Genomic DNA, 26,807 nt, shown 5'->3' on the forward strand with positions numbered 1-26,807 from the left:
AGCACAAAATCATTCATCCAGAAAAAGTCAGACCTCACAATTGCTTGGCCCTATTTTCTCTCCCTTCGCATCACTGCCTGCTACCGCCTGCCGCGCCTGTTACGGTGTTTGCTGCTCGGAAGCAGGGGACTGCTCGGTCTGCACTTCGGTCTACACAGCAGACAGTGATACAAAGGGAGAGAAAATAGGGCCAAGCGATTGTGAGGTCTGACTTTTTCCTGGAGAACGATTTTGTGATGCAAATGTATTACTCTTTTGAACGCATATTATTTTGAGAAGCAAGACGCTTCATTTTCGGGACCCCAGCCAACTAGCCGGACTACCTTCATCAACACCAAAACTCGGCTGGAACTCTGCTCACAGGACGCAGCAGGGGGTAAGAAAATGTTCATAAATGATATTGCTAATATGGGATGTCATACAGCTTCATGTCCAAAGAGGCGAACTATCCCTTTAAAGGATAACTGCGGTATTTTCAACATTAAGCCTCTTTTCTGAGTCGTCTGCAATGTTTTAGAACCCCCCTCACCGCTTTTTTGATGTTTACTGCTGTCTCCGGTATTTGCCTAATTCTGATTCTTCTCAACATGCTTCTGAACGGCAAGTATGGTGCATGTACAAAAAAGTCTGTAAAAGCACCATAAACGTCCGTTTTCAAAATCATCAACTCACCGGAGTGGTTACTGGTGTGCACTGGTAATCCATATCAAATTTCGTTGTGAAAAGTTGCTTCTGTCGTGTTTTATTTCACGTTTTGTACTGGATGTTCGTTGATATTACTCCGCCACCGCTAAGAAAATAGTTCGAGCATGAACGAGCTGCCAAATAAAACACGACAGAAGCAACTTTTCGCCACGACATTTGATCTGGATTACCAGTGCACACCAGTAACCACTCCGGTGAGTTGATGATTTTGAAAACGGACGTTTATGGTGCTTTTACGGACCTTTTAGGACATGCACATGACTTGCCGTTCTGAAGCAGGTTGAGAAGAATCAAAATAAGGCAAATACTGGAGACAGCAGTAAACATAAAAAAAGCGGTGAGGGGGGTTCTAAAACATTGCAGACGACTCAGAAAAGAGGCTTAATGTTGAAAATACTGCAGTTCTCATTTAATGAGACACATCACAGACACAATTTACTCTAAAACTGAGATTCTCAGATCTTTTTTTTTATTTATTTTGACAGCTGCAGTCAGTCATGGTCAACAACAGGAAGTTAAGACATTTTGAAACTTTTAGCATCACTGGATTAATCATCTAACTGAGTGTATTTGCATGTTTGAGCCTGCATGTGGAAAATCTATCGCTTTATTTCTTTTCTAAGACAGAAAGACAGTTTTAGGTTTACCTGTGTAGCCCTGGTTACAGTTGCAGATTATTTGTCGGTTGCGGTTGTCCTGGTAGCAGGACGCAGCGAAGTGGCGTCCACTGTTGGGTCCATCCGGACAGGGGCACGGACGACACTGACCACCAGATGCTGAACCCAAACCCGGGTTACCGTAAAAACCATTGGCACATCTACAGAAACGACAAACTTAACTTTTAAAGTAAAACCGAACCAATGAAAAGTGCAGACGTGGGCATTTAGTTTGACTTTTTTGTAACAAACGAAAAGAACAACAACAGACATGCTGTCAACTTTTGCAAAATAAGAAACATTTGTATTATATTAAGCTTATACGTATTTGTATTTGTTGTGTTTGCATATTTTTAATCGTTGAAATTGTTTGTTTGGAAACAGTTCATGTAAATTAATATTGAGGCTAAAATAAGATGGATTTTTTTCTGTTTCCGGCCTTTATTTAATAAGATCCCCTCTGTTGTCTTTGTATTATTTGTTTCTGACAGAAAAATTCAAATGAACTCGGATTGGAATGTCACCTTTCGCAATTGTCTCCACCAGTGTTGTCCCTGCAGTTGATGCAGGCCCCGGTCCTTTGGTCACAGTGGTCTGCGTGTCCGTTACACAGACAGGGGCGGCAGTTGGGGAAGCCCCAGTGACCTCCTTGACATCCATCGCATTGCTGACCAAACGCTCCAGGACGACACTGGCACTGACCTGTAAACTTGTCGCAAAGTCGAGTGACGGACCCCTCTAAGCTGCAACCGCAGGCTGGACCGAAGGAGGCCAAAGACAGCAGGGGCGTATGGGAAGGAGGAGAGGATTAAGGGAGGGCACGAGTACAGCAGAGGGCACCACTAGCACATCATGTAATTCAGAGATACTCATTGTGCGGCTCCTCAAGCTTTAATTGGCGGCTCGCACTCGCATAGTAGCTTATAACAATATGGTAACAATAACAATACATTTTTTCAAATAACATACAGCGAATACTGCACAGTATTAAGTATTTGTATTAAGTTTGCGTTTTTGTACTATTAAGTATCTTTATTAAGTATTAATTAAGGCTTAATGGTGTTTCCTAAAGGGGGCTCTGTTAAACCTGGCAACGCAGCCCGCTTAAACCACCGTCACACTTGACCGCAGAGCACGCTAGCTCCTTTAGCCAGCGCGAGATGCATGCACAATGGATCAGTTTTTAATTAAAAAAGGGCAAAAACCAGCACAAAAACCATGCTCATCCTGAATGTCTCACTATGATTACAACAACAAACTACAAATACAACATGAAGAAAGTCAAGGACATGCACGCCAGCTTCGGCTCATCCCAGTATTAAGGTAAATGTGGTCTTAACTGAAAATGTATTGGCTGTGTTGTTTCTTTTTTTGTGGGATGTTTTATATGTAGAAATTCATATTTGCAAAAGGGGACTTTAGTATGTTGTCGTAAAAGTGGCTCTTCCCTTGATTTTGCTGCCAATGTGGCTCTTGTGAAAATAAATAGAGAGTATCACTCATGTAATTCATGAAAAAGGACAGCACGTGTAGAGGTGTGCAATGTAAGAATAAAGCTGATGCACATATTGCCAACGCACACGATTTCCCACTCTGGTGGAAACTGCTGTTTGGACATTTGAATGAGTAATCCTTCAGCAAAGCATAGTAAGTTCAACATTTTGAGTCACTCAGCCAAGTTCCGGACGAAAAGATACGGAATAACTGTGAAAAGAAAAGAGTTTCTCACCTATGCAGCCTGAGGGTCCAAAACCATAAGTTCCAGGTGCGCACTGGTCACAGCGTCGACCAATCACATTGGACCTGCAGCTACACTGGCCCCCGCGGACATCACATGTGGAGCTGACGGACCCCTGAGCGTCACAATTACAAGCTGGGAGACAGAAAAAAAGAGAAAAAAAACAGCGGCATGAGGTAATTTAACCAGAAGAAACACACTGTCAATGATTACAATTTGAGATGAGAAGAAACCAATGAAGACTATTAACTGAAAATATGTCAGACAACAGCCTTTAGCAATTCAACATGTCACTTTACAACATTATAACAATATGATACATGATATAAGCTTGTTTTACAAGAAAGAAGAGCTTGTTTTTGTCTGAGAATGTATTGATTTTGGCAGAATGAATGTACGGTATGTCATCACAAATTCTTGAGATTGATTTCCCAGAGGATCCTGAAATCTGTAGACCGATTAACGACACCACAGTGCCTTTTATTAACAAAAAGTGCCAAATCAAAACTGCTGAAACTCAACATTGTATTTGGCAAAAGTCCATGAAATATAGAGAATAGGAAGGTACGTCACACCATGGTGTCCGTTACTTCTGTTTTCTACATCTGTTGCCTTTTTAGTTTTTGTCTTATTTGGATAAAAATGGTCAAACCTGATGGAGAAGGAAAGAGTTGGAGGAGAAAAAGAAGAAAAAAGATGCACCTTATCACGAGAAACCACACTGCTGAACGCAAAATCTGCTGATGAACAAGCTGATATTGAGCTAAAATCTGCTTTTCTGATGAAAGTATTAAAGTAAATCAAATCAAATTTATTTGTAGCACATTTCATGTACAAAACAATTCAAAGTGCTTTACATAAAATAAAAGCATTGCAGCAGGGAGTGTAAGAAGCGTTAAAAATACGTAAAAGAATATAAAGAGAAACAAATAAAATAATTTCAATGAATTTAAAAACAAGCAACAGTCCAGATAAATTCAAAGATAGCGTGCAGAGTTCATGCATAGACACATGAGAACAGAAATGTCTTTAACCTGGATTTAAAAATGTCTCCATTTGGTGAAAGTTTAATCTCCACTGGCAGTTTGTTCCACTTGTTTGCAGCATAACAGCTAAATGCTGCTTCTCCATGTTTAGTCTGGACTCTGGACTGGACCAGCTGACCTGAGTCCTTGGATCTAAGAGCTCTGCTAGGTTTATATATATATATATATAGGTATCAAAGTAAATTAAATGTAATTTACAAAGACATGCAGAGTTGTGTTTATTTAATGTGGGCACCGGCAGTGGAGTCACTATAGTTATAATAAAGATGCGTTTTCCTCATGAAAAATGTTGTTTTTACATGCAGTGGACAGATAGGTTTACTGTGTGGTTATTACGAGAAATGGAATTAGATACGAAGTTAGAGGCTGATGCTAGATTTCCATCATAGATATTAATGTAAGTATGAATTCAGGACCTGTGCACACTAAAGACACCCTCAGAGCAAGAAGGAATACATTATGCACTGGAAAAAAATCTAAATTTTACTAAGTATATTTGTCTCATTGAGTATCTCATTACACTTAATATCAGACACAACTGCCTAACAAGCACCATTTCAGCCAGATATAGGGACTTGTTTTAATACAATACATCTGGAATATCTTGTTAAGTGAAAAAGTCTTGAAAACATCTTGTTTTGAGTCATATTTCATATGAAACAAGCTTTTTTTGACATTTGAAGAGGTTTTTAAGCTAATTTCAAGATCACTTTTATCTCAAAAGTCCTAAATATCACATTTTATTTCAAGAAATCTTGACAAGCTGATTTTCACTAGTTCCATTGGCAGATTGTTTGCTTATTTCAAGCAAAAACGTCTTTTATTTGCTGTTTTTTTTACTTATTTTTGGAGGGGCATTTTTTCCAGTGTGGTGTCGCAACAAGCCGACGTGTGACATCAATCCTTTATCCAACTGCAGCTGTCAATCATGATCATCAGAACCAGACTGTCTGTGTGACTCTGTGTAAATCGTGTTTTATTACACTTTATCATGCTAAATTAGTCGAGTTCTGAGTCATTCTTTCACCCTTTTTGTTCTGTACTCTTTCGTTTTACATGTATATTTATTATATTCATCTTTATTCACCGAGTGCTGAAATGACTCTATAACAGAGATACTCATTGAGCCACATGTGGCTCCTCAAGCATTAATTGGTGGCTCGTACTCGCATAGTAACTTATAACAATATGGTAACAATAACAATACATTTTTCCAAATAACATACAGCGAATACTGCACAATATTAGGTATTTTTTATTAATTTTGGGTTTTTGTACCATTAAGTATTTTTATTAAGTATCAATTAAGGCTTAATGGTGTTTCCTAAAGGGGGCTCTGTTAAACCTGGCAACGCAGCCTGCTTAAACCACCTCACACTTGACCGCACTGCACGCTAGCTCCTTTAGCCAGCGCGAGATGCAGGCACAATGGATCGGTTTTTCATTAAAAAAAGGGCAAAAACCGGCACAAAAACCATGCTCATCCTGAATGTCTCACTATGATTACAACAACAAACTACAAATACAACATGAAGAAAGTCAAGGACATGCACGCCAGCTTCCGCTCATCCCAGTATTAAAGGAAATATGGTCTGAATTGAAAATGTATTGACTGTGTTGTTTCTTTTTTTGTGGGATGTTTTATATGTAGAAATGCATATTTGCAAAAGGAGACTTTAGCATGGTGTCGTAAAAGTGGCTCTTCCCTTGATTTTGCTGCCAATGTGGCTCTTGGAAAAAAAAATAGTGAGTATCACTGCTCTATAATAATGTATATTACTGTCAGGTCACAAAGATAAAAGTGCTTTAATGATCCCTCTTTTACTCACGCAGAGCCCCGTCGTTGATGATGGCCGACATGCTGCCGATCAGCTTGGCGCAGGTGTCGCTCATCTGTGGGTGGACCACGCTCTTCGCCCCCTCGTGGCAGCGGTACCTCTCGTACGTCTGCTTCCTGACGTTAGAGGCGGGGTCCCCTGCGTTGAACATCTCCATGGAGGAGTGACGCGGCATCAGCGCGATCTGGAGAGGAGGGATTCGTCACGTGGGAATAATAGAGAGTGGAATCATTCATTCAAAAGTCAAGACGCTCGTTTGTGGAAGATTTGAAGAAGAATGTTTTTCTCACAGAGTCCACAAGGAGGACAGCGAGTGATCCACCGTTGAGGATGCTGTTGGCATCCTGGTATCGTGTGAACTCAAAGCGAAGGGTGTAGGTCATATCTTTCTCCAGACAGATGGGCTGAGGAGGCACCAAGAACCTGGAGGGGAAACAATCGGCACACAGTTAACTTTGGTACGGATACGCACGACTGTTTTGTGATTGTTCGAGTCAAGACACCTGGCCCCAGCCGGCAGAGAGACAACGAGCCTGTCGTCATCTGGGATGGTGTTTCCACATGGGCTGCTGGTAGGAATCGGCCCCGGCCGGATCACTGTTATCCGCACTTCCTCCCAGTCCCGGGGCATCTAGACAAAAATCAGTGTGCGTGGTCGGTGTGATGGCCACACTCTAAAGTCAGTAACTCTCTTATGTATTCTTTCACACATCACTTTAGTTCCAATAAAATGTTTATTGGTTGGGTTAAATACATTTGTTCTATTTGTAAGCGCGCGCATTTAGTTTACTTTTGTATCTTTTCTCAACCTGTGGTTTCTGTTTGTTTAATTCGGTTTCTTTTACCGGTATTTACCTGCTGTTCGTTGGGAGTTTCCTGACAAGATGCTGGCCAGAGCTGAGCATACAAACACTAATTGGACTGATTCAACTGATTGGACTGTACCACCAGTTCCTGCTGGAGGGGGAGGAGACTTTGAGTTCTTTAGTTTAAATAAGTTTTCCCATTTAAGTGATTTTGTATTTATAGTGTAAGACTTTTGCTTTCGTTTTTTGGGTGGTTAGTTTAATTACAAATTTGGCTGTAATGTGGTATATATATATATATATATATATATATATATATAGATAGATAGATAGATAGATAGATAGATAGATAGATAGATAGATAGATACTTTATTCATCCCAATTTGGGAAATTGTTGTGTTGCAGCAGCATCCAGTAAAAGATAAACAATTAAAGTAAAAACAAGCAAATAGAATAAAATAAAATAAAATAGTCAATAAAATATTTGTTGTAGTAGTGATTGTATATAGCAGCATATATACCCTTGTGTGTTATTTCTTTGTTAGGTCAGTTATGTTTGTTTGTGCAGCTAGTTTGTTCACATTTTTGCCTGAGTTCAGTTTTGTTTCTTTGAACTCTTTTATGAGCTCAGTATTTTTGGAATTTGATTTTTGGGCTAAATAAAAACCCTTATTTTCTAATAATTTTCTATGTCTCCTCTTGGCCCCACAGTCGGTATGACAGTCGTAAAAAGCTTTACAGATAAGGAATCTGTTACCAGCAATATTATAAATGAAAATCAACAAACGCACACACCTGTGATTCGTAGCGAATAAGCAAATCGTATTCCATGGAGTACGGTACGTTACTGATAAGGAACTCCAGGGTGCCGCCCTCAGGGACCCGGGCGAATCCCACATCTGTCCACATGGCCGGGCGACCGGGCTGATACTCCCTGGTCTCTACGGCACAGCCCTGTGTATACACATAAAGGAAGTCTTCAAAAAAAACGTTCATCCCTGAGATGCTCAGCACAAATGCGAGCTAGGAGTTTAGGCAGCCTCACCTGTCCCATTTTGGCAAATTCAGCCTCATAAAGAAAGTGATCCAGAGCCATAAAGAAATATCCAAACTCCACCTGCGTACACTGGCGTGCCGTCAGGTGGCTGCGGCAGCGGCACTGCCCATTCTCCATGGAGCATCTAAGGAAAATACAAACGCTCGTCACTTCACTGACACATTTTTACAGCAAATAAGTGTGCGTGTCAGCAACAATGCAAAGGGCTTTAATGTTCCCCGAGTAGTTTGTTTTGTGTGCGAGGGTGCTGGTGATGATGGGAATGTGGTTGGTTCTGCAGGAACTCCCCCGTAAACCAAAATCCGTCAGAACTGAATCGTAGCTATTCTCGGTCTTTATCTACTCATACCCTCTTTGTCCAGAACACCATTATGTACGGAAGAATAACAGCAAAGAGACTGATTTTGATGCACAGGAAATCAGAAATCGTAGCCCTCTTCAACACATGGCTGACAGGCCTTACCTCTGCGTTGCACATGGAGAGAATTAGATAATGATAAACATCATCAACATTATTAGCATGATAAACAACCCCGAGAAGTTTTACTAGACTTGGCAGCTTTTTTTAGATCACCTAGCTAAGTACAATGATCATTATTCATCCCAATTTGGGAAATTATTGTGTTGCAACAGCGTACAGTATAAAAGATATGTAAACAATTAAAGGAAAAACAAGCAAATAGAATAGAATAAAAATATCAGCTATATTCTCTGATATTCTCTCTATTTTTATTCTATTTGCTTGTTTTTCCTTTAATTGTTTACATGTCTTTTATACTGTACGCTGTTGCAACACAATAATTTCCCAAATTGGGATGAATAAAGTATCTATCTATCTATCTATCTATCTATCTATCTATCTATCTATCTATCTATCTATCTATCTATCTAATAAGACCCATAATAGGCTACTATTATCCCTAATACATAGTACATAGAGTACTAAGGATGCAATACGTTTGTCATTGCTTGAAGTGTACGCCCTGTTCAGTTTGTGCTGTTGTTTTGCTAATTTTATTTTTAATTTAATTTTTTTTATTATTTTTCTATAAATTTATTTCCTTATTTTTTATATAGGCATACTTATTTTTTGTTACTATTATTCATTTATTTTTTCTTATTATCCTTACTTCTCTTGTATGTCCTACACGACTTGAAAAATACCTAAAATACTAATACTAATACTAATACTAAAATACTAATACTAATGCTGTGCAAAAAAAAAGAACTGAATCGTTCATTTTGACATGCAGTGAAATTTCAAACATGGCTGGAATCTACCTGAACTATTCCTGATTCAAGAGTCAAAGCCAAAGATTAAGAGGTATCTGTCTCTTCAATAAAAAGTAGCATGAACAGACTCAGGAAAAAGAAATGGAACTGAAAACATTAACATGCTGTTAAATCTGGTAGAGTTGCGGGTGAATTTATCTACCGTGGCAGTGAGTTTTGTTCTGCAGTGTGAGGATCCAAGCATGTTGGAGTGGCCTCTTGTTCATGCCAAAGGCAGCAGAGATTCACCACTACAGTATCGCATATATTACAGTATCATAACATAAACGGATGGGCTGTGACATTATCCAAGAGAAACAAAAAATTGAATGAGGACATGCAAAATAGGAATTTAGAAAAATGATAAATCCTCTTGTCTCACATTTCAATTTCAATTCAGTTTTATTAATATAGCAACAAGTCACAACAAATGCCATCTAAAGCCACTTGACATGCAGTCAGTGGAGAAGAGATAAACCCTCAGCCACAACTTAATCTCTGGAATAGGTCAGATTTCATTCAAACACATTATTTTTCTAGCTATCTTTTTAATCATTACAGGATCAAACATTCGGAGGAATAATGTTGCAGAAGACCTTCGGCTGGTCCTCTGAAGAATGGACCAGAATGAGTGTTTAAAGCCATTTCAAACATCATTGCATGCTAACCTACTTTAGTGAGTGGATGATAAAGGCTGAAACAGGGATATGGTGAATCTGGGTCATGATTGTGAGGTTGGATTAACAAAGATTCCTTGGCCATGACATCTGATTACAACTATTTATTCAAAGTAGGGCTGGGCGATTTAACTCGTTATTATCGCGTTAACTCGTTAATTACTTAACGACGATAAATATTTTTATCGCGCATTAACGCAGGTTTTATTTTCTTTATTATTTTTTTTATTTGACAAAAAAAAAAAACATTTAAAAAAAACTTTTTGGGGGCTTTAGTGAGTTCAGAGAGACAGGAAGCAGGGGGCAGAGAGCGGGGGAACGACACGCAGCACAGGGCCAGCTGCAGCGAGGACTATAGCCTCTTGTACATGAGGCGCCTGCTCAACCCACTACAACCACCCCTGTTTTATTATTTATTTTATTATTGTAAAAGTCTGTTGCTCACAGGCTTTTATTTTGTAAAAGTCTGTTGCTGTCTGCTGCAGAACCGGAAAAGAAAGTAATCGGCGGATCCACCAAACATGGAGAAGGGTACGGAACTTTTACTCGGCCATTTTCATGTTAAAGTTCTTCCAGACGGCGAAGTCGACAGAACCAAAGTCATCTGTAAACTCTGCCAAGTTGAATTGTCTTCTCAGCGTAGTAGTTCCAGTCTAAAATATCACTTAAAGGCAAAACACACAACTGATAGCAGCAAGTCATTCAAGGAAACAGACAGTGGAGCGAGGCTTCTACATAAAAACTACAGAAAGATGCTGATGTTAAAAGTGTGTTTGCACAACAAATGTTATGGCACTTTCATTCATATGGCAGCACATTTAAAATAAAACTAAATGCTAAAAGCTATACACTACTTTTGGATTCATTTTTGGATTCTGCGTACAAATGCGATTAATCAGGGAAATCATGTGATTAATTAGATTAAAAATTGTAATCGTTGCCCAGCCCTAATTCAAAGTAAACCCAGAGCCAAAGCTAAATGATATACTCTCTGTGCAATTAAAGCCAGTAAACCTGAATAAATCCAGTTCTCAGGATTGTATTTCAAAAATAAAAACATCTGCACGGGGCGTCCAAGCTGTATAAGAAACCACTGGGGACTTGATGGACTTTGGAGCTCATGGCTGAAGCCATTGAACACTCACTGATTGTCGAGAGCTCCTCCGATGTCGCACTCGCAGCCTCTGCAGCCGCTGAGGTCGTGGCTCAGCCCCCAGTGTTCTGGCTGGAATCACAGAAACAAATTGAGGGTGACTGACAGGTACACACAGAAGTTGAACAGCTGCCATCGCAGACCGAAGAGAGCACTGACTGTAGTTGGCCAGTAAAGATATTTGGTCAGCAATTTAAATTCTTTATGTCTATGATTAGGTTCGTGTTTTTCGTACTTTGCAGAATTCTTTTCCATTAGTGTTATATAAGTAAGAATCTGTTCTCTTCTCTGTATTTGTACAACTCAGCTAAAGTTTTTGCGACAAACTTTCCATCCATCAGTCTATAGTGATACGAAGGTCTGTTTTTAGGTGTATGTACATTTTTTTTACGAGTACTCCCTAAGAGAGACAGTAGGGCAGTAAATCAACTGCTCCTCTTCAGTCAGGCCTTTTTTTAAATAGTGACTGTGCACTGATGCATGTAATATGACCTATATTCAAATAAAGATTACCCACACTGCCAGTAAAGCACTTTTAGAGGGATCTTGATTTATTTTTTTCCTCTATGAACACTATTGTTCCCATAAACTGAGGTTTTTCGTGGGACTTATCACCAGGATCCACTTTCGGACGACTTCCAGGCCTGACCATTTTAGGCTTGCTGTAAGCCACACCAAACGGACAAATCCCTGAGCTAAATTTAGCAACACGACCCAGGCAGGAGCTCACATTCCTGCCCACACTATTCCTGGCTGAGCAGGTTTGGGACAAGAGGCTGAATTATAACAGGAAACTCATCACCTCAGCTAACAGCTCGGGCTGCCAGGCGAAGAGGCTGAGAAACAAACACGTGGAAAGTTACCCAGCAAAAAGGGAAAAAGGAAATGCACTTCACACTGGAAAAAATCTAAGTCTTACCAAGTATATTTGTCTCATTTCTAGTCAAAATATCTCATTACACTTAATATAAGACGCAACTGCCTAACAAGTACCATTTCAGCCAGATATAGGGACTTGTTTGAAGACAATACATCTGGAATATCTTGTTAAATGAAAAAGTCTTGAAAAAAAATTGTTTTGAGTCGGATTTCACATGAAACAAGCTTTTTTTGACATTTGAAGAGGTTTTTAAAATAATTTCAAGATCACTTTTATCTCAAAAGTCCTAAATATCACATCTTATTTCAAGAAATCTTGACAAGCCGATTTTCACTAGTTCCATTGGCAGATTTTTTTGTTTATTTCAAGCAAAAACGTCTTGTATTTGTTGTTTTTTTACTTATTTTTGGAGAGACATTTTTTCCAGTGTTATAATTTGCTCGGGTTACACGGGTCAGGGTTTAGATTAATCTACATGCTTGTGTTTTGGACACCTGTTGCATGTTTTCTGATGAGACTCAGCCATCAGAAGCAACAAAAAAGACACAGAACTGACCATTTTTTCAAAAAAAGGGAGCAGTGTCATTCATGGGTAAGAAGACCAGCAAAGAAGCAGGACACATTATCACCAGTGGGGTGTATTTCCAAGAGGAGAGAGTGTGTTAGGATTGCAGAGAGACAGAGAAAGGAAAAGATACAGTGGGTGTTTCCCCATTTAAAGGGATAGTTCGCCTCTTTTGACATGAAGCTGTATGACATCCCATACTAGCAATATCATTTATCAAATTTGACTCACCCCCTGCTGCGTCCTGTGAGCAGAGTTCCAGCCTCGTTTTGGTGTTGATGAAAGTAGTTCCGGCTAGTTGGCTGGGGCTTAAAAAATAAAGCGTTTTGCTTCTCAAAACAATATGCGTTCAAAAGAGTAATACATTTGCATCACAAAATCGTTCATCCAGAAAAAGTCAGACCTCACAATCACTTGGCCCTATTTTCTCTCCCTTCGTATCCCTGCGTGCTGTGTAGACCGTGCAGACTGAAGTGCAGACCGAGCAGTAAACACTTAAACAGACGCGGCTGTCGGCAGCAGGCAGTGATACGAAGGGAGATTGTGAGGTCTGACTTTTTCCTGGAGAACCATTTTGTGATGCAAATGTATTACTCTGTTGAACACATATTGTTTTGAGAAGCAAAACGCTTTATTTTTTAAACCCCAGCCAACTAGCCGGACTACCTTCATCAACACCAAAACGAGGCTGGAACTCTGCTCAAAGGACACAGCAGGGGGTAAGAAGATGTTCATAAATGATGTTGCTAGTATCGGATGTCATACAGCTTCATGTCAAAAGAGGCGAACTATCCCTTTAAGGCAGGGCTAAAATAGCCTTTTTGTAAGATCTTACCAGACACTGGTCACAGCTGCGTCCTGTGACGAGCCGCTTGCAGAAACAGTCTCCGCTGACTGGGTCACACTGTGAGCTACCTGACACTGTTCCTCTGTGGTCACACTGGCAGGCTGGAGGTTAGAGGCACATGGTCAGTCGTAAAACCTCAAGATGAATAATTACTTACACATCAAAAACCACGTTTAACCGTTAATATGAATTCTCAAAAACATAGACCCATCGGATCTGTCACCAAAATACAAAAAGACACAAGGAGAGCAGCTAATGGTTTTATTCTCGACTGGTTGCTGGGTGGCTGCACGGTCATAAACAGGACGCGTACTCACGCTGGCAGCCCTGAGGGTTGTCCGCGCTCAGGCCGAAGAAGCCGGTTTTGCACTTGTCGCAGCGCGGCCCTTCGACGTTAGCCTTGCAGCGGCACTGACCTGCCACCGTGCCAAGCGAAGGGTCGGTGTGGCTGTCACACATCCCTCCATTCTGCGAACCATCCGGGTCACAATCACAAGCTGTGGGGCAGAATCCATTACACTTCTTACTGTATGTATGTAGGAAGTAAGATACGTTAAAGGCTCCAGTGATTCTCAACAAATTATGAACCCACTAAGATCTGACCTGACATGTGTGAGCTAACCGATTTACTTCGAACTTCTTGGGATTAAATTAATTTCTAACTTTATCATTATTAGCTCTGGAGTATGACATTGGAAGCTGGAGCTTCCATTGCCCAAAGAGACTCTCCAAAGAAGAGATATCATGTGTGCAAGACATTTGCATTCTTTAAACAATCTAGTATTTGAATAAATAAATGTCTAAGCCTGGGATGGTAACTATCTGCTGGCTGTTTGGCACCTTGACATTTAAACAAAACAACAGCCAAGTTTTAAAATCACAAATAGTCATTTTCATGTTTTGCTTACATAAAGTGATTATTTCTAACCCTGCTACATAGTTGTGGATTGCTGAAAGTCTTGATTGCATTTATGAATTTTGAAGAATATTCAAATCGTGTTATCAACCAAAATACAGACCATCTAGTTTTAGAGGTGCATATTTATTCACTTATAAGCAACATTGCAAGTAGTTTCTCCTCTTTTTGAACTTTGTGCGAAGCAAATCTATCAGGCGGAACAGTTCATATACATATAACTAGGGCTGGGCGAGTTAACTCGTTATTATCGCGTTAACTCGGTAATTATTTAAGGCCGATCAATATTTTATCGCGCATTAACGCAGGTTTTATTTTTTTTTGGGCTTTTGTGCCTTTAATGGATAGGAAAGTTCAGAGAGACAGGAAGCAGGGGGCAGAGAGAGGGGGAACGACACGCAGCACACGGACCACCCGTTTTATTATTTATTTTATTATTGTAAAAGTCTGTTGCTCACAGGCTTTTATTTTGTAAAAGTCTGTTGCTCACAGGCTTTTATTTTGTAAAAGTCTGTTGCTGTCTGCTGTGGAACAGGAAAAGAAAGTAATCGGCGGATCCACCAAACATGGAGAAGGGTACGGAACTTTTACTCGGCCATTTTCATTTTAAAGTTCTTCCAGACGGCGGAGTCGACACAACCAAAGTCATCTGTAAACACTGCCAAGTTGAATTGTCTTCTCACCGTAGTAGTTCCAGTCTAAAATATCACTTAAAGGCAAAACACACAACTGATAGCAGCAAGTCATTCAAGGAAACAGACAGTGGAGCGAGGCTTCTACATAAAAACTACAGAAAGATGCTGATGTTAAAAGTGTGTTTGCACAACAAATGTTATGGCACTTTCATTCATATGGCAGCACATTTAAAATAAAACTAAATGCTAAAAGCTATACACTACTTTTGGATTCATTTTTGGATTTTGCGTACAAATGCGATTAATCGTGATTAATCAGGGAAATCATGTGATTAATTAGATTAAACATTTTAATCGTTGCCCAGCCCTACTTATAACCTCTTTAAAAAAGTCTTTCAGTAACAGAAGCATCAATGAATAAGTTACGCTCACCTATGCAAACTCGTGGATCTCTCATATCCCGGCTGGGGTCTTTGTAGTAAAATACTTTGCAGGTCTCACAGTTGCGTCCCATCGTGTTGTGCTGGCAGTCATCACACACTCCTCCGCTGCCATTTGCCGTGGCCAAATACACCGCCATGTCGAAGTGGCACAGGTTCGAGTGGCTGTTACAGTTACACTCTACAAAGAAAAAGGACATTTATAATCAGCAAACCAGCCACAGCTCATGGCAGAATGGTCATCCTGCTTCTCGAAGTGTTAAAAAGATATGCAAACACATTCATTCATTACTAGACTCACTCTTGCAGGCATTTGTGTTGCGTCCCTCGGCTGGCCTCCAGGGCAGATCGTTGTAGAAGTCTTCACACTCCTCACAGTTCAAACCCTTGGTGTTATGGTTACATACACATCTGCCATGAACCTTAAACGTTGGGAGGGAGGACAGCGGAAGTTCAGGAGGGCAAAAAGTAAAGAGAAAACTGCATGTCGTGCTCCATATGTGAATCATCCCATCACTCACCATTCCTTCTATGTCATTCCTGATGCCTTCGATGGGGGCACACTCTGACGCGTGACCATAGCAAAAGCAGTTTCCACGCACGACAAGTTCATATATGGCATAGTAATACTTCTCTTTGATTTCAGCTCTGGGGTCCAGCAGGTTGTCTCCCAGTGTGTGAAGTTTGGTGAAGTTCACTCTTAAGTTGGTGATCTTGAGCTGGTCTGATGGAAAAAAAGATGGATGCAGACACTCAAAAAAGTCGTTCTTTAATATTAAACTAAACACTTTAAGATTACTGGTGGTGGTATTTCACAGTTGCATGACACTGGTTCAGAAGCTAAAGTCATTTGTAGCAATTCCTTTGTCTAAGAAAAAAAAAAAAGGCATGTAGTCACCCGGGACTTCACAAACCACAAACTGTTCCTGGAAGAGGAAGTCTACCAGTGGAGCGTGATGGAGCCGGTGTGCGTAGCAAAGCATTATGGGTGAACAACAGTGTGAGATTAGTTTGCCATCAGTGTTCAGCTGCATCTTGAGGTTACGCTGGATTTTAAACGTGTTAAACTGTTATTTTCTTAATTACACTGGGAAAAATGCCCAATCAAAAATAAGTAAAAAAACAACAAATACAAGACGTTTTTGCTTGAAATAAGCAAAAAAAATCTGCCAATGGAACTAGTGAAAATCGGCTTGTCAAGATTTCTTGAAATAAAATGTGACATGTGGGACTTTTGAGTTAAAAGTGATCTTGAAATTAGCTTAAACACCTCTTCAAAAAAAAAAAAAAAAGCTTGTTTCATGTAAAATATGACTCAAAACAAGATGTTTTCAAGACTTTTTCACTTAACAAGATATTCAAGATGTATTGTATTAAAACAAGTCCCTATATCTGGCTGAAATGGTACTTGTTAGGCAATTGTGTCTGATATTAAGTGTAATGAGATACTCAATGAGCAGGGGCGATTTTAGGATCTGGTCTTTAGGGGGGCCCAGCCCCCAGTGCTCAGAGAGGCACATTATTTCTCGCCAATTCAGGCGAACTAGTACATTTATAAATTTTGGAGCCGTATTAGTTTTGCTTTGAGTAGTGTTTTCCCCATACAACATTCAATTTTGACCTCTTCATTTAAAAAGACTTGACAGGGATAACAGAGAGCCTGAGACAAATATTGAAGATAACTCAACATTTATTTTGGGAGTAAAGAGTTAAAACAAAAGCAAATGCTAGAAAATAAATAAAATGGTCACTAAAATAATGCATCCTTGAGCAAAAAAAAAAGTGTTTTTGCAAAATATAATATTTTAAAAATTTGCTGAGCCAGGGGGTGCCGAGCTATCTCACGGTGGTGCCTTGGCACCACTAAAAATACCCTAGCCTCGCCCCTGTCAATGAGACAAATATACTTGGTAAGATTTTGATTTTTTCCAGTGTATTCTAACTATTTATTGCATAAAAAGGGCTAAAAGACTATAACAGGTATAAGCTGTTTAAGTCAAATAAGAAATAACAATTCAAATGAAATAATAACCATGTAGAATCCTTAGAAATGTATGATCTCTCTCTTACATTATTTGTGTTAATATGACACGGACACTAACTTGCATGGAGACTCTGTTCACAAAGATGCACAAAGACAAAGTTTCAGACTGAATATGTAGTTTTCTATGGACAGAAGGAATAACTCTGGTGACCTTTTCCAGTGTACACAACTGTACATGCAGGCAGGCAAATATTCTTAAGACAAACCTTAAGACAAATCTTTTAATTTTGCAATAAATGCGAATGCTAACATTCTGATGAAGCCATTTCCCAGCATAAACACTGAAAATTAGGGGCAGAATTTGTTCTCACATGTACCTCATTGCAAGAGATTCTTACAATAGAAAAAAAAAAAAAAAAAGAAAAAAGAAAATAATCAACAGTAGAACTGCAGAAATCGCTGTTTTTTGTGCCAGTAGCACAGTGACAGCTTAGTCTCTTCCTCTGTCTGTCATTGTGATGAAATCAGTACTATGGTGCATGCATTTGGATGTATTTGCAGTACTGACCAGTAAGTGAAAAGCAACATACAGGTCAGAAAAAAAAAACATGAGACAGCAACTGTTTTTAGCTAGCAACATTTAGCTATTTAGCTAGCTGGCGGCACACTTACTTGGTGTAAATGCTCTGCAGGATTAGCTGCAGTATTCACACATGGGCTCACCAGGTCATTCACCATATTCTTGTCAAGGTGAAACACTACAAAAGTTAAAATGTTTTGGATGCTTGTGTTCTCACATGCAGCCCCTCTGCGTGGAAATAGCTACTGTGCCAATGCTAATATTTTAATGTTTAATAGGTTATGATGTCTCCCATCTTAGCTGATAGCATGTTAAACTTTGCTTACTGATAAAAGCAAAGAAGAGAAATGAGGCTAAAAGGAATACCATTGGAGCTTTTTGTCTCTTTCAGATTATTCAGAAGTCCCTATAAGAGCGGAGTTTTCTCTATCCAATCCATTTGTGTAACCCTTTGCTACAAATGGTAAAATCTTTAACATAGTTGGGATTTGACTTAACAGTCTCTCCAGGTATGTAACTCGGTTTCCTCTTTAAACTGAAATGAATGCAAAAGCACCATCATTCCTTGACTTTTGGGTGCATTTCCACACAGCTGGGAGCCAAAAAAAAAATGATGGACAATAATAGAACGAGGTGTTGAGAGGGTTCCTCCCTCATCCTGCTCCTTTATCTTCTTGAACATATTTGGAGAGATTAAATGAGAAAGATTGCTTCTTTCCACAGAGATTGGTCTGTTTTTAAACCATTTTAATCACCCGCAAGGGCAGTGAATGGAACATCCTCCACTGTTGCAGTCCAGCTGTTAACAAGAAGCACACACATAAACTAATGCACATGTACCACATAAGCATGTCAGCACACTTTGCACGCATTTTCAAAAGGGCACGCTCCTTTCCTTTCTCTGTGATAAGCAATTTCTGAAACTTTCTGCTTCCCCACGGGCCCAGTTGCCCATGACAACAGCAAAGAAAACATGTATTAATAGTTTCAACAAACTGACAAGCGGACACAGAGAAAATTCTTATTTAGCCACATCATCTGTACAATACACTTGTTTTTCTGAGAGGAATTCTGAAGCAATCCTTTCTTTTCAATCAGCAAATGAGGCAGTAAATGACATGGCAATTTTGGTATTTTCTTGGTAATCATTATCAACAGAATGATTCTAATTATGATCACTGAGAACATTGGTAACTTAGGATCACAACAGCTGTATATTCCATTGAGTCCTCTTTACTGACTGTTCTTCCCACAGGGTTTACAACCCTGCTTCCTGCTGTTTTCTGTCATTCTAAATCCTGCAGGAGTTGAAGCAGTACAGTTAAAATAAGATTGATGGAATGAATTTTCTTCCAGCTCTGATTCTGCCATGTTGGCTTTTATCTGCACACTGGAAAAAAAATCAAAGTCTTACCAAGTATATTTGTCTCATTTCTCGTCAAAATATCTCATTACACTTAATATCAGACACAACTGCCTAACAAGTACTATTTCAGCCAGATATAGGGACTTGTTTTAATACAATACATCTTTAATATCTTGATAAATGAAAAAGTCTTGAAAACAAATTGTTTTGAGTCACATATCATATGAAACAAGCTTTTTTTGACATTTGAAGAGATTTTTAAGCTAATTTCAAGATCACTTTTATCTCAAAAGTCATTAGTTATTTACATAAAGTTATTTCTTTAAAAAACGCATTAATTATTTAACGTCGATAAATATCTAAAAATCTTATTTCAAGAAATCTTGACAAGCCGATTTTCACTAGTTCCATTGGCAGATTTATTTTGCTTATTTCAAGCAAAAACGTCTTGTATTTGTTGTTTTTTTACTTATTTTTGGAGGGGCATTTTTTCCAGTGCAGTAACATATTCGCGCTGACAGACAGGAGCTTATTGGTGCAGCTCCAGAACACTAAGACACTGTTTCTCCTCTTGCTTTAATGGCCGACTGCAGTACAGTTGTCAAACTCGGATAGAAACAAATGCAGCTGCCAGACAGCAGATTTCAGCAGGCTACGGCCTGAAAGCTGACACTGACACACAGCGCAGTGATACAGTATGTGCAACATTGCTGGCATTAATCAGATTTAAGTGACTTTAATATTTATGTTCTTTGCAACTTCATCCAGACACGATAGCTCTCGTGATATTTGGCCCTTTGTCCGCAAGAGGGAGCAGAGAGAGCGAACAATCTTGATATCTGTTATGATACCAAAAAAAAAAAATGGGCAGATTGTGCTGTAAAGCCCTAATAATCATCATGAACACATATGGATGCTTGCCACTAATTTAGTTTCAGAACCTTGCTGTATTAGAGATCAAATTCTGCTGGCTGGTTACCAATTCTTCCCAATATTTGAGTCCAAACATTGTAAAACACGTTTCTTTATCACATTTTGAGCTAAATGGGAAATTAGCTCAAAATAAATACATTCGTTACGGTGAACACAGAAATCGAGTAAGGTGATCAAGGACCGAAGCCCCTATGCAAGCTGTGTCCCAGGACAATTTGAACAAGAATTTGACACCAACAGTTGGTTAATGTGGAAGTACTGACTCAAATGTATGATGCCATAACATCTCCTCTGCAATTACACTACGAATGCCAAACAGAAAATGATTCTTTAAAGGGATAGTTCGCCTCTTTTGACATGAAGCTGTATGACATCCCATATCAGCAACATCATTTATGAACATCTTCTTACCCCCTGCTGCGTCCTGTGAGCAGAGTTCCAGCCTCGTTTTGGTGTTGATGAAGGTAGTTCCGGCTAGTTGGCTGGGGTTTAAAAAATAAAGCGTTTTGCTTCTCAAAACAATATGCGTTCGAAAGAGTAATACATTTGCATCACAAAATCGTTCTCCAGGAAAAAGTCAGACCTCACAATCGCTTGGCCCTATTTTCTCTCCCTTTGTATCACTGCGGGCTGTGTAAACTGTGCAGACCGAAGTGCAGACCGAGCAGTAAACACCGTAACAGGCGCGGCTATCGCATATGAAGGGAGGCAAAAATAGTGCCAAGCGATTGTGGGGTCTGACTTTTTCTGGATGGAGGATTTTGTGATGCAAATGTATTACTCTTTTGAACGCATATTGTTTTGAGAAGCAAAACGCTTTATTTTTTAAACCCCAGCCAACTAGCCGGACTACCTTCGTCAACGCCAAAACGAGGCTGGAACTCTGCTCACAGGACGCAGCAGGGGGTAAGAAGATGTTCATAAATGATGTTGCTAATATGGGATGTCATACAGCTTCATGTCAAAAGAGGCGAACTATCCCTTTAAGACTTGTTGTGATCAGCAGGGAGTAGACTCAGGATTGTTAGCGAGTGTTAACATGGTCAAAACTACCCGAGAAGACCTAAACTGTGTGTTTATAATCTGTGTTGACAACAGCAGACAAAAAATTATGGATTGTTAAACTGTGAGGGGGTCAGAAGCCAGTTCCATTGAGATACTTCACAACCAGAGCATAACTGTCTCTATTGCTGTGTTGGAAACGTAGTTAGGCTTTCTGGGAAAAGCTCTTATGTCTTGCCAGTCTAAACATGAGGACTAGGACAGCGAGGCTGTGTGGGGAGAGAAACAGCTGCTTTTCACATCTCACCATGTCTTCCACATAGCGGGGCCATGTTTCACAAACCAGAGAGATGGCTTTCAGCTATCCGTGATGTGTCACAGCTGGATGACAAGAGCTAATTGTGTTGAGTATGATTTACGGTGACAAATGTGAAATCTAAAGAAAAGTTAAGTTAAAGTTTAGCTGTGAAACATTCATTATATTTCCCTTTTGACAGTTTGGTTTACTTCATCAAACCATGTTTCAGGATATGATCGTAAATAAAAAGCTTATCTTCCTCAGGTCTTTATCCTCTTTTATTACTCGACAGTTTTTATAACTTCTCTTATTCTGCAGAAGTCACGTCTACATTTTAACTCATTAAAAACCACTCACACATTGTCCAGGATGAGCTTGACTTTTTGCATCATTGCACTGAGATATGAGTGTGACCTACTCTGGATATTGGGACTGTATGGATCCTCAATCCTGATGGCTGGATCCAACACTCTGTAGATGACCTTGGATAGGAAATATATATTATATTACACATAACTGTTACACATTATGCACCATAACAATCTGTGGAACAGTTGTGTGAAACATAGTGGAAGTGGATGGTTTAAAATACACAACAGGAACAGTTACATCACCTGGGGACACTGTCCTAACTGTCAAAAAACACTGTTTTTTTAGATTGAAAGCTCTTATAGAGTTAGGATTTTCTCATAACATCAGACAGAGAGCAGAAGCCGCAGCTGAAACATTTTTAATCGGTTCTCTCTCGACTACATGGGAGGACAGCACTGTATTTATCTTGGATCTGTCAGATTCTTCTGAGCAGTTGACTTTCAGTCCAACTGCTTCCTGTGTCTGTCCATTAACGTGACTCCGGCAGCCGACTTGTGCCGCGTTGAACTGTTGCGAAAATGCTAAACAAACGTTACACGAGGAGTAAATTTACACATGACTCGTGAACAGAAAGACGGGTTATATTAAGATGTGCACACATGCTACATTCATATGAACCCAACAGATACTGGTTGGTCTTAAAAAAACATACCTATGACTTGCTTCTTAAAGGGATAGTTCGCTTCTTTTGACATGAAGCTGTATGACATCCCATACTAGCAATATCATTAATGAACATTTTCTTACCCCCTGCTGCGTCCTGTGAGCCGAGTTCCAGCCTCGTTTTGGCGTTGACGAAGGTAGCTAGTTTGCTAGGGTCCCGAAAATAAAGCGTTTTGCTTCTCAAAACAATATGTGTTCAAAAGAGTAATACATTTGCATCACAAAAGCCAGAAAAAGTCAGACCTCACAATCGCTTGGCGCTATTTTTGCCGAGGCTGGAACTCGGCTCACAGGACGCAGCAGGGGGTAAGAAAATGTTCATAAATGATGTTGCTGATATGTGATGTCATACAGCTTCATGTCAAAAGAGTCGAACTATCCCTTTAAGATGTGCACACGTGCTACATTCACCCAACAGATACTGCTTGCGCTTTCTCGTGTGTTTGGATGATGGAAAAGCTCTGTTACGATGTACTTCTGTGCTTGTGTGCTGCAGATGTTCTCTGAGACTATCTTAAAAAACAAACCTATGACTTAATTCTTCATCTAATGCCCTGAATGCATGGCCCAGCAGAGTGTTGATATAACACTTTCAAACATAACTATTCAACGTGGCAGAGTGACAAATTAATAGGTTATTTTGAAGCTTTGGACAGAGCCAGCATGGCTGTTTCCAATGCATTCAGCCTACACCAAAATAAACTAACAGTGTACTGAAGAAAGGCACGACAGTGACGCACGTCTTATTTATATCTGGAACAAAGCAAAAAAGGTTTATTAAAGTTTATCAAAAATACATGACTCACCTCTCCCTCTGTGGATGGCTCAATGTCAGAATAGCGTGACTCACAGATGACATCATTAATGTTATGCAAAGCACCCTGGGAGACTCCAGCAAAGGAAGCGGCACAGTCATTGGCGAAGTAGCGATAGACCTGCCAGGTGCGGCCAAAATCTGCCGATCGCTCTATGAGCATCGACGCTGGACGGAAAGTCTGCCAGAGAAGATTTCTTCATTTCACTTTGTTGCCGAGTTAATTTGGTTAAGATCAAGTCAATCAATCCTCTTTTACCTTGAAGGTCATAATTAGATGAGTAAAATGAAACTCTGCTTCCAGATCCAGCTGAATAAAGACATCCGACTTTCCTGAGGAACACAGACACAGATCACATGTTAGCAAGCAACGCTATTTCCTTTACAGCCAATCACATTCAACTCATTTGGATCAATAATTGATAAAAAAACACTTTAACTGTTAGGTGGTTGGCAATTTAAATGAAGTAGCAACTGTGGTTTTGGCCTGAGGGATGTTTTTTTTTTTTTTATAGGAAAAGGCATTCAGTACTGGCAAGAGAAACATAGAGACCATGTCGGAAAAGCCCACACACTTCCTTAGCACTTAATTCTGAAGGGCTGCTCTACCCTGAGGACTGCTTTCGCTTCTGTTCTGTGTTTTATATGACTTGTGCAGCACAAAGAGGAGTTTCCTGTCTTTGCGTACTCGCACAAAAAAAACTACAACTCACATATTTTCTGCCTGACAACTGAACGCCTTTAAAAACCTGAAGAGTCTTAGAGTAAGAGTTGCATGAATTCTGTTTTTATTACCTTAGAATGAACCATTTATGTCAATGCGTGCAGCAGGCAGCTACCACGATAAGGGGCAACAACAGAACTGTTCAGAGGGCAATGAAGAAGAAAGTCATGGAAATAGTTCATCTTGCTTCTTGAGAGGTTTGAGGTAACACATTTGGGTAATTTCTGATCATTCTCATCTTGTGTCATGAAGCCAAGTTGCCTTTTTATCCTCGACAGGTACTTCAGCCGACCAGTATTGGTGCTTGATTGTTAGGACAGTGACTGGATGACACTTGACACGGTTGCTATCTAAAACTTGACCACCAGATGTCAGTAATTGTTACACACTGTTATTTTAAGTTGGTGATGCATTTTAGAATTTCACATAGGTTTAAAAAAAAAAAAGGGCTGGGCAACGATTAAAATGTTTAATCTAATTAATCACATGATTTCCCTGATTAATCACGATTAATCGCATTTGTTCGCAAAATCCAAAAATTAATCCAAAAGTAGTGTATAGCTTTTAGCATTTAGATTTATTTTAAATGTGCTGCCATATGAATGAAAGTGCCATAACATTTGTTGTGCAAACACACTTTTAACATCAGCATCTTTCTGTAGTTTTTATGTAGAAGCCTCGCTCCACTGTCTGTTTCCTTGAATGACTTGCTGCTATCAGTTGTGTGTTTTGCCTTTAAGTGATATTTTAGACTGGAACTACTACGCTGAGAAGACAATTCAACTTGGCAGTGTTTACAGATGACTTTGGTTCTGTCGACTCCGCCGTCTGGAAGAACTTTAAAATGAAAATGGCCGAGTAAAAGTTCCGTACCCTTCTCCGTGTTTGGTGGATCCGCCGATTACTTTCTTTTCTGGTTCCACAGCAACAGACTTTTACAAAATAAAAGCCTGTGAGCAAACAGACTTTTACTAAATAAAAGCCTGTGAGCAACAGACTTTTACAATAATAGAATAAATAATAAAACGGGTGGTCCGGGTGGGCGTAGTGGGTTGAGCAGGCGCCCCATGTACAGAGGCTATAGTCCTCGCTGCAGCTGGTTCGGGTCCCGCATCGGACGGCCCTGTGCTGCGTGTCGTTCCCCCTCTCTCTGCCCCCTGCTTCCTGTCTCTCTGAACTTTCTTATCCATTAAAGGCACAAAAACCCCCCAAATTTTTTATTTTTTTTCTAAATAAAAAAATAAAAAAATAAAAAAATAAAAAAAACATGCGTTAATGCGCGATAAAATATTTATTGATGTTAAATAATTAATGCGTTTTTTTAATTAATTAAAAAACAAAACAAAACTGTACCAAATGCTCAGGGCTTTGTGGCAGTTTAGTTATCGATTCAGTGATTCAACTACGTGCAGTCAAATGTAAAAACACCCGACTTAAGTAAGAGGAAATCATGAAACAGAAGAAGGAAAACGACATAAAAGAAAAGAAAGAACCGTCTTACAGAGCCATAGAACAGAAAAGAGAGAGATGAGGAGAGGATGAACATGCAAAAGGAAAACGAGGACAATTAGAAGTGCAGATTTTGAGCTGCGCATCTTCAAATGTAATGAAAAAGATGCACATAACCAGTGAACAGAAAACACACCTAATCCACTGACGAACCGATGCTCACTTTGTGTCCTTAAAATAAAACGTTGGCATGGTTATGTTCGGTAACAGGAAACTGCCTTTCCAATTAATGAATGAAGACAATCAATCCAGTGTAATTCATGTCAAACAGGCCCACTGTGCACCATAGAAATGCCACGACGATGCAATGGAAAGGCAGCAGTAAAAATAGTCACTATACTTCCTGTGCCCCCCTCGCCTTCTTCTGTTTCTCCCTGCTTCTATTCTCGGGCTGTTGCCCTCCATAACTGTGCCACTGCTCACAAACAACTGAAATAAGCCTTGTGTCCGCGTTCCATGCATGCACAAATCTTTACAGTTACATGTGAAAATACATTGGTTAAATGTGTCCGTCTCCCTGTCCACATTGCTGTGCCTCCCTCTGCCTTGTTTCCATCGGGGGTTTCAACTTTTCTTCGTCTCCTTTCCCTCTGATTAGATCCCGCAGAGCCTGCTCAGGGCCTCCTCTGTTATTAAGCTCATCTGTAGCTGCTCAGAGGATGTTAGAGCAACCGGTCGCTTTATGCTTGTGGTTTGTAATAAAATTTTAGGATCTTTTTCCACTTCTGCCTTCTTGCCAACTGAATGATTTGTTGTTAAGGAAACTTTTACTTTTTCTTCTCTTTAAATATAATTCACTTTCACGGTTTTTAGTTCTCCTTCTGTATTCTGTTCCCACTTTGTTTTCAAATCTAATCAAATCAAATCAAAGTACTTTATTAATTCCGCAAGGGTAAATTCTCTTGATGCGACAGCAAACAGTACACATAATAAGTTATATTATTGACAACAAAAACATCATTAATCGTAACATTATACCAGAATCCAGAGATGGTAACTCGATAAATGCTGTCATATAGTCAATCTTAGCAAGACTGAATCCAAACAGCTTCTTAGGGTGCATGCTAACATTGGTTGGTGAAATATGCAGTGTGTTAGCCTACTTATATTTGCAAATTAGCACTAAATACAAAGTGGAGTCGAGGCAAGCGGGAATGCCGTTAGATTTGGAGTTTTTTGGCCAAACAAAGAGACAAAAAAAAATACCAAAGGGAAATTAGAGAATCACTAGGTTTACAGTAAAGAACCATGCCTATAGTTCTGAAAATACGTCATTGACTGAGCCGTGTGGGTTTGCAGAAGACTCTGAGGTCACGTCTTCCAGCATGGA

General features: G+C 39.6%; 1 protein-coding gene across 2 annotated transcripts in view; it reads right to left on the reverse strand.

Annotated features, from left to right (window-relative positions):
* lamb2 (laminin, beta 2 (laminin S)) overlaps positions 1 to 26,807 on the reverse strand; it is a 66,691-nt gene that overhangs the window by 15,362 nt on the left and 24,522 nt on the right. For both annotated transcript variants that reach the window (XM_075476029.1, XM_075476028.1), the window contains exons 5-21: positions 23,504 to 23,577; positions 23,237 to 23,425; positions 21,814 to 21,877; positions 15,754 to 15,956; positions 15,534 to 15,654; positions 15,225 to 15,413; positions 13,559 to 13,738; positions 13,230 to 13,342; positions 10,942 to 11,021; positions 7,836 to 7,971; positions 7,586 to 7,744; positions 6,487 to 6,614; positions 6,274 to 6,406; positions 5,975 to 6,167; positions 3,091 to 3,234; positions 1,886 to 2,117; positions 1,353 to 1,522 (exon numbers count right to left, since the gene is read on the reverse strand). In XM_075476029.1, the coding sequence (XP_075332144.1) occupies positions 1,353 to 1,522; positions 1,886 to 2,117; positions 3,091 to 3,234; positions 5,975 to 6,167; positions 6,274 to 6,406; positions 6,487 to 6,614; positions 7,586 to 7,744; positions 7,836 to 7,971; positions 10,942 to 11,021; positions 13,230 to 13,342; positions 13,559 to 13,738; positions 15,225 to 15,413; positions 15,534 to 15,654; positions 15,754 to 15,956; positions 21,814 to 21,877; positions 23,237 to 23,425; positions 23,504 to 23,577 (2,508 nt within the window). The remainder of the gene's footprint in view (positions 1 to 1,352; positions 1,523 to 1,885; positions 2,118 to 3,090; positions 3,235 to 5,974; positions 6,168 to 6,273; positions 6,407 to 6,486; positions 6,615 to 7,585; positions 7,745 to 7,835; positions 7,972 to 10,941; positions 11,022 to 13,229; positions 13,343 to 13,558; positions 13,739 to 15,224; positions 15,414 to 15,533; positions 15,655 to 15,753; positions 15,957 to 21,813; positions 21,878 to 23,236; positions 23,426 to 23,503; positions 23,578 to 26,807) is intronic.

This window comes from Odontesthes bonariensis, chromosome 10 (assembly GCF_027942865.1).
Source record: "Odontesthes bonariensis isolate fOdoBon6 chromosome 10, fOdoBon6.hap1, whole genome shotgun sequence".
Lineage (NCBI taxonomy): Eukaryota > Metazoa > Chordata > Actinopteri > Atheriniformes > Atherinopsidae > Odontesthes > Odontesthes bonariensis.